The sequence below is a fragment of the Natrix helvetica genome, assembly GCF_964273705.1.
Source record: "Natrix helvetica genome assembly, chromosome: 5".
Classification (NCBI taxonomy): Eukaryota; Metazoa; Chordata; class Lepidosauria; order Squamata; family Natricidae; genus Natrix; species Natrix helvetica.
Genome location: NC_138551.1, coordinates 49,021,547 through 49,030,250, shown reverse-complemented (window position 1 = coordinate 49,030,250; position 8,704 = coordinate 49,021,547). Strand labels below are relative to the sequence as shown.

General features: G+C 42.3%; 1 protein-coding gene across 2 annotated transcripts in view; it reads left to right on the top strand.

Moving 5' to 3' along the window:
* The window catches only part of R3HCC1L (R3H domain and coiled-coil containing 1 like), a 50,513-nt gene that overhangs the window by 26,624 nt on the left and 15,185 nt on the right, over nucleotides 1-8,704 (top strand). For both annotated transcript variants that reach the window (XM_081953701.1, XM_081953700.1), the window contains exon 2: nucleotides 6,608-8,358. In XM_081953701.1, coding sequence (XP_081809827.1) covers nucleotides 6,622-8,358 — 1,737 coding nt within the window. In that variant the 5' untranslated portion in view covers nucleotides 6,608-6,621. The remainder of the gene's footprint in view (nucleotides 1-6,607; nucleotides 8,359-8,704) is intronic.

The following is an 8,704-nucleotide window of genomic DNA, read 5'->3' as shown; positions in this document are numbered from 1 at the left end:
TTTTGTGGAGTCATCAAAGATGCACTGGGAGAACCTCCTTGTTCTTGTGGTACTCCTTGGAGTCCCTATTTAACATCTGTGTTGTTCTGTTTCCTTCTCGGGAAACTGCTGTTTACCATAATGCTGAGTTTACAGCCTCTTTTTATTGTAGCATTTGTGGTGTGTTGCTGTACTTTATACTTGTTACATATATGATATTTGAAAAGTAATTAAGAGCAAAGCTTTGGTTTGCTGTCATTAGTGTTGTTGCCATGAGATACCTTGAGAGCACCCAGTTTGTGGAACACAATTCTTCCTTCACAGTGGGTGTGTCTATTCTGAAAGAAATGGATTATACTTTGAGCTGAAAAATGACTCCTTTGGGCCGAAGCTGTCTCGATGATACCTTTTCTTCTCACTGAGTCAATAATGATGAAGGGGACCATTCTGTTGGTTAAAGTAGCTTATTGGAGAATTTTTAAAAATCCAGTCGTTCTAACTGTATCATGGTCAAGAAACAGTCTGTGGACTCTTTATAAAATTTGTCATGCGTACGATGGTTTCTTAGAGCTTCAAATAAAACATTTTATTATGAGGATGCTTTTCTGGTTCAAAAGATTGGCTGGACTCTATAGAGAAGAGCATGAGTAGAACTCTTTGCCCTATATTTATGCTCTTTTCTAACCATGTCTCCTCTCCAACAACACAGTCCGGGTTCATATTTTAAGTACTTAGATATTTAATCATTTACCTGTCTGTGGTAGATTGCAATGCGGTTTCAATAGGCATAATGGTTGATCTAGTAGCCTTCCTTCTATTCCAGGGGTGTCAAACTCGATTTCATTGAGGGACATATCAGGGTTGTGTTTGACCTCAGGGGTGGGCATGACCAGCTTGACATCAGTCTTGTCAGGGGTGCCTGTGGTGGCCTGAGTGCTCTGCCAGCGAAAACGGGCTCCCAATCTCCGTTTTTGGCTGCAACCCTCTGCCAGCGAAAACAGAGCTCGGGGGGGCCTCGTGGCAAAAGGTTGTAGGAGGCTGTCCCAGCCGAAAATGGAGATTGGGAGCCTGTTTTTGCTGGCAAAGGCCCCGCAGGCCGGTCCTTTACCATTTCCAGGGCGGCTCTGCAGGCCAGATTTAAGCTCCCCATGGGCCAGTTGTGGCCTACAGGTTTGACACCCCTGTTCTATACCCTTTGAGGGCATCTATGTGGCTAGATGGTACTGAAAGGCTTTTCTTAGTTACTTTGCTGCGGGCCTTTTCTTCCAGATCCCGTGTTACCCTTTAGGTTATCCGGGGTGAATTGAGTGGTGATTTTATTGCAAATCAAGAATGGGGAGAAATGAAAAGAGAGGAGCTGGGTGGAAAAAGTAAAAACAGCTTCACGTACCGAAGGAAATGAGAACCTTGGATGAATTTCTGGTGCTATTGATTGGTAAACAGTTTATACATCCTGACATTCATAATCTTGGTGTGCTGCTGATAGTCCAGATTAATGGACCCAGGGGCTGTCCATCCGTCACTTCCCATTAATTACTGGAGAGGTGTTTTTTCCAGTGATTTACCTGACAGCGGGCCATGATGAATACCCCTAAACCAAGTGGGCAGTGATTAATCATGTGGCCACACCCTTCTCCAACTCTTTCTTCGCCTTTACCAGAGGACAGACCCTGAAACCACCTGTCTCTATAAACGTGGCCTGATGCATATTTATAGGGGCCTGGGACCTGGCAGAGAGCAGCCTTGGCTGTTTGTGCCAAAGCTTTATAAAGAATAAATACCCCCGGGCAGAAGGGGGCTGCAAGTACCTGGGGCCATGGGGTAGTGGTTAGGTTTCAGGTAGAGGGGAATTGAAAAGAGGAAGCAGATATAGCTGTTTCAGTCTTGGAAGGGAATATGGACTTAAGGTGAAGGGAGACTCTGCCTTGCATTTCTTTTTTTTTGGGGGGGGGGGCTTTGAATCATGGGAAAAATTTTAAACTTAAAAACAAGGAGCCAAGAGTGGTAAACTAGCCTGCCGTAATCTGCTGCAAGTGTAAATTTGGCCACTCATCCATGGTTAAACTAATCAAGGGGAGAACCAACCTAGAATTAAGAAATTTCCTAATAGTGAGAACAATTAATCAGTGGAACAGCTTGCCTCCAGAAGTGGTGGGTGCTCCAACAAGGGAAGTTTTAAAGAATAAATTGGAATCTCTTGGATTGGAAATGTAAAGAGATTTTCTTTACATTTCCAATACTTTGGGAATCCTCAAAGCATTTACATTAAGTTCCCTGCATGTCCAGAGTTCTTTGTTCTCTTCCTTGTTTGAAAATGAGTTTGATCCCCGGACAGGAAATGCCAATTGGTATCCTTATAGATTGCTGGCAAATGAACAAGATTCTGTGTGGGTGTACACTTTATGATAAGTGTATTTCTAACATTTGCGTATGTTTCCGAAGCTCTTCAAATGTAGGAGAAAGAATGGTAGAACCTGAAGGTGGAGTCAAAAGAGGAATCAACCTAGAGTCACTATGTAGCCACAACCAGACTAAGTCCAACCCCTCTTGAATTCCATTGACCCTTATCTACTGCCAAAATATTGCTAACCATTAGTTGAGTAGATTCCTGTGCATAGACATGAATAGTAATACATCAGTTTAATGTGGACATGGTCTTTTGCATCTGACATTATGTCATTTTGCGTTGGTATGGCTGGGATTAGCTAAGGTAGGCTTAAGCTCACCACCAGTTTACTCTGAACTTTGTCAACAAAATGAGTGCAAGGGTAATTGTATCTTAGTTAATATTGATATCCATTGATCTTTCCAAGCAATTAATCAAGCAAGGTTTCGTTTATTTTATTAGTTCTTCACTATTCTCTAAAGAGCTCCAATTCTTCTTGGAGCACTGACTGGGTTGAGTTAGAAAACTTAGCCATTTTGACTGGGTTATGGTGTTGACATATTTGGCCCTATGCCAAATAGGGATTTATAGGTCATTATCCAACACCTTGAATTGCTTAAACCAGAATAAGCTCAGGGTTTTGGAGATTAAAATGTATCTTCTCCTGCCCCACTCCTTTCTGAGCTGTAATATTCTCACAGTACACTTACCCCATTGTTGAACCAGAAAGGCACATTGTGTAAATACCGCCATCCTGCCATAAATCCTGTCTCGCTCAATAACTGTTGTTAGGAGATACAGATAAATGCATAAAACCGAGCTCTTTATATACCTGTGGTATGTTCAATACAGTATCTTTGCTCTTGCCTTATTAATGTGTAAACCATCATTTAATACCATATATGCTATATATTTTTGGAACATGTGACGTTTTATAGTCTGTCGATCTTTTGCTTAAGGGGCTTAGATCTCTCCCTTAGGAACCTGTCAGTTTAGAAAATATATACTGTACTTCTTACATATCCAGGCAAATGCAATTGCAAAAGAGAAAAGGGCACAGCAAAATCCCCTCCATGGCATTTGGAGAGGAGGAGTGGGGGAAGGGGAAGGAGGAGGAAGAGGAGGAGGAGGAATACTCTGATTCTTTTTTCCTTTGTAAAGCTTAGTAGATTTAAGTAAATATCCATTTCATCTCCATGTAGAGGCAGAAAGGGTAGAATGTGTTAGAGACTGGTGCTCTTTTTAGACCCACACAGCATCTGAAAGCTTAGACTTGGTCCTTCAGATGATACAGGTAAGTGAGCCATGGAAAACTCCTTCTTCATCTCAAAAACGTATGTCTTTTTCATTCTTTATACAATACTGCTTCCATAGCTTGTTTCCTGTTTTCCTCAAAGAATGCTGAATTCAATTTAAAAAAACGAACACCTTTGGGCAAGGAACCTCCATTGCTTCCTTTTCAGAAGTAGGAAAACAGGAAGTTTAATCTGTACCTGGCCATTCTATGCTGTATCCAGCCAGTATTGTCCACTGAAACTGAAGTGATTCTTTTGAACAGAAGAGCAGAACTCTTTCCTATCACTTTCTGCATGCAAAACATGTAGTCTTACCCAGAGGTGGGTTGCTGCCATTTTGGCCCAGTTCGGCCGAACCAGTAGTGGAATTCAGACCTGGGTCATAGAACCGCCAACCACCCTGGCCTGCCAGTTCCGGTTCCCTCACTGCCACTTGGGCACCACCATTTTGAATTTTAGTGACAGTTCACTGCATGCACAGTTCACTGTAAATTGTTCTGTGCATACGCAAAGAACAATTTACATTGAACAGGTTGTAAACCGGCAGTAACGTCGGCAAGAGCCCACCCCTGGTCTTATCCTTGAATTGTGATCTGCCCCCTGGTCTCTCGGGCAGGGACCTAAGCAAAAAATATAATAAGGCAGGTTCTCTATTGTTCCTGAACTTTGTGGGTGCTCTGTGTCATCTAGAAATTGGTAAATACTCCCCTAGCCTTCACTGACCTCGCAGAGCCATAATCTTACCACCCTCTAGAGCAGCGGTTCTCAACCTGTGGGTCGGGACGCCTTTGGGGGTCGAACAACCCTTTCACAGGGGTCGCCTAAGACCATCGGAAAACACATATGTTCGAAAAAATACGGAAAACAGAAAATAATTTTATGGTTGGGGGTCACCACAACATGAGGAACTGCAATAAAGGATTGCAGCATTAGGAAGGTTGAGATCCACTGCTCTAGAGATAGTTCTGCTTCCTTTCATTAATTGCTCCAAAATGTATACAATTTTCTATACGTCTATAAAAGCAATTTTCTTCAAATCTGCTAGTTTGGCTAGTCAGTTAATATACAGCACATTTAAAATGTGATAGGGTAAATAGAAATTGGGTGTCTTACAGAAACATGATCAAGAATTGGTTTGTTCCAGAATTTTTTCTCTTAGGCATAATACCGGAGGGGTTTAAGAAAGATACACTTTATCTAATTATGCATGTACTAACTGCACCGCGCATAACTTATATGCAGTATTGGAAAAAAGAAAATACGCCATCAGAGCTAGATAAAACCAGAAAAGTGTTGGTCTGTGCGGAAGCAGATAGGCTCACTCTTGAACTTAAAAATAAAGGGGAATCAGAATCTATTGAAGTCTGGAACAGATTTTATGATTGGTATAGGACTGTGATGGCAAACCTATGGCATGCGTGCCAGAGGTGGCACGCAGAGCCCTCTCTGTGGGCAGGTGTGCCATCGCCAGCTGCTCTTCTTGTTTCTCATGTACACGTGCCGGCTGGCCAACTGGGCTTTGTGGGCACCGGAGCACCAGAAAATGGCCTGAAAACGGCCAAAAAACAGGCATGCATGTGCCGGCCAGTTTGTTTTGGGGTTTCCGGTGCTCAGGCGCATGTGCATGCACACACATTCTGGTTTCGGCACTTGATGCCAAAAAGGTTCACCATCACTGGCATAGGACAAGGTGACAAGACTGGAACAAACTGTAAATACTGTGATTGGAAAGAAGGATAGATAATGTATTGAGTAGGCTAACAGTCAATGCATGAGACTAATTGTATATAATGTGATTGTATGGTCACTTCGACTTCGCGGTACTGCTTTGTTTTAAATGTAAAAACAATAAAAATATATTAAAAAAAAGAAAAGAAAAAAAGAATTGGTTTGTTAATTAATAGAAGAGAATCCCGACTGATTTTTATCCCGGAGATTTTCACATATTCTTTAAATAAAGAGAAAAGCAAATTGCCAGTTGTGAAGCGTTTAGGTTAATAAATCTGGGTATTTTAAAAAAGATTTTTGTTTCTCCCACTCTAGAGCAGAGACACTGAATGATATTTGCAGCAGCTTGAGCCTTGAGGCTAGAGACTAGAATTACAATATAGAATAAAATTGCATACCTATTTTACTTGCTGCTTCACCTATCCTAAAAACATACTTATTCTGTAACTGTCTTATTCTCAAAATCTTCTTGAACAAAAGTATTCATGTGGATTTTAAATACAACATAGAAACTTTTGGTTTTGGATAGAGTTTGGGGCATGGTAAGGATTGCTGAGCTTATGACAAACGCCACTGTGATTTTCTACAGGATATCAGCAAAGCTGATAAAAACCCTGAGAGGAGTTTGATTAGAGTATGAAGCAGCTGGGATTAGGGTACCAACATGCAGGAGACAGCAGGTTGAAGCTTACTTATGCCAGTTTTTAAAAATAACAAGCTATACTAGGTTCCATCGGATGAACATGATTTATATCTTTCTTTTTCTTTTTGTGCCAAGTGCAAAATTACTGTGGTTTATTTAGGCTTGATTATCCTCCTTTCTTGAGAGCAATATCAGAAAATGTTTAGCCGTAGAGAAAGAAACCACAAAGGAGATCTGATGGCCTCAACATCTGATGCAAGACCTATAAGAAATGCTCAAGTAGTTCATTGATCAAAAGAATAATCAAAATGCCAAAGTATTTAAGCAGCAGAGCTTTTGGAAGAGGAATGTCAGCTACTGATGCTGTTTTGTGTATACAATATTGTGCACAACCAGCTCTGCTTTACTCTCTGGTTCTGCCTCTATGTTTTCCTTACTTCAGAACAATTTTTTTTTCAGTGCTATCACCTCAAACCTGCTCCGATGAATTCTATTTTAATTGGTACGTTGTGCTAGTGGACATAACTGCTGCTGCATTGAACTGATTGTCTGTCTCTCTGTCCTTCTTTCTTACAGATATTGATAACACCATGCAGCCAGATGCAGACAAAACCAGGGTACGAATTAGGAAACCGGACATGGTTCTGTATGTCCCAAGAGCAAGACGTGAGATGGCAGTCTCAAAAAGTGGCCCTTCCGTGGCCACCAAATGTGGGAGGGAGAGTCACTGCTCCACCACAGAAAAAGAAAGTGTTGAAGCCTGCGAGGCAGGACAAAACCCTAAAACTAGGAGAGGGTTGCTTCAGAAGGATCAGGGAAATGCCAGATCTCCTCAGAAAGAGAGAAGAACTTTTCCCCAGGACTCAAGCCATAATGATGCCTTCTGCCAAAAGAAGCAAGACACAAAGGCTCAGGGAGAGAAGAGTCCAAAGTTCCATCAGAAGGCTACATCACATCACTTGTTCCCTTCCTCCAGCTTCCTGGACCCAACTCTTACTGGAGTGAGCGAAACAGAGACACATGAGTGCTGTACTGTACAACCAGCTGCCTCGGGGGAAAGAATGGCAGATTTCCAGCCAGAGATTAGTAGTGTCAACATCTCATGGAAAAATGAGCGTATCTGCCCATCAGAAAGGCAGGTCACCGACAGTACCAAGAGTGCAGTCGTTGTCTCAGAAGCAGTAGGAACGGGTGAAAGTGGTATGCAGGATTCCTTGGAACAGAAAATGCTAAGCAAAGATAGCAGGTTGCTTTTCAAGAACAACAGAACAAAGCCCTTAAGTAAAGGTGGTTCAGAATTGACTGGAATAAGTGAGAACAGTATATCTGGAACTGCAGACCAGAGGATTCCGGATAACATAGAGACATATAGTTCATCCATCTGCACAGAGGAAGGAAACTCTGACTCAGCACACATAAGTAACTGTGATTTGCTGGAGCACATTGATAAAAGCAATCTCTTTCCTACGGAGATAACCAAGTATAATAGATGCAAATGTACAGAGCAAAGCACCTCCAGTCAAACAGCAATGAGTGACAATAGCATCTTAGAATGTGCTGTGGTAGAGCCAAGGGAATGTAATAGAGTTGAGGATGCAAGGGAGGATGGCGACAAGAATAAGAGTCCAGTTAAATTTATCTCTGATCAGGTTGGAGTGGCTGCTGATAGTCGTGAGAACATTTCAGTTCAGACGGAGACACATAACCTCATGGAGAATGCAGAGCAGCCTCCAGACAATTCAACGGTGTCTATAGGTTTTAGTTGTTCAGACAGGACCTCTGAGAAGATAGATGATCTACCCAATTGCGTCTTTAAGGTAGCAGGTAATGAAAAGTTGCAGGCAGGGGAGAGTGAACATGATAAGGAGAAAAGCCTTTGCCGTGAGGCAGGCCAGTATGAATTTAATACATTTGAGGCAAAAGCTGCACTGACAACAGAGGAAAGCATTTTGGACTTGGTTGACCAGAGCCCTGAGAGCAGAAGTAATGTGGAGCCAATTTGTCCTTCGAAGGAGGCTGCATGCTGGCCTCTAAAGTCTGCCTCTGAGGAGATGGCATGTTGTCCAGTAAGCATACTGGAGAGAACAGGAGCACCCTTAGAAGGGGAAAAGCCAGCTTTGGGGGAACTGGGTACAAGCTTCCAGTATCCCCCTGAAGGCAAAGGAGAAGAACCACCCTCAAATCGTGTGCCATCTAGTTCTGAAGAGACAACTAACACCAGCACTCATCCTGCAAGTCACAGCGAGGCTGACCACATGGCAGATGAGAGCTGGGATGCCCTGTTTAATGACGATGGAGATTGCTTGGATCCACAATTACTGGAGCGGGTGAGTATTCTGGGGTTTTGTCCCCAGAGCTGAAGCAAAATGGTAAGAACTGCACGCATGTCAGAGACATGTGACATGGCCACCTTGAATCTAGAATCTTTGTATATATCAAAGCTAGCTCAGTCTGGTCACTTCCTGCTTTTTAGTGGAAGATCGAACCAATAATCATCACACATAGAATTCTCTGCAGAAAAATTCAGACCGTGATGCTGAGAGTAAACTGGAGAAGCATTCAAAATAGATATACATGGCTTTGTAGTTTTGTGTTGTTTCTAAAACTTTTTAAAAATTCTTGTATTATCTGAATGTCATTGGGAGGTGAAGAAGAGTCGATACCATTGGGAAA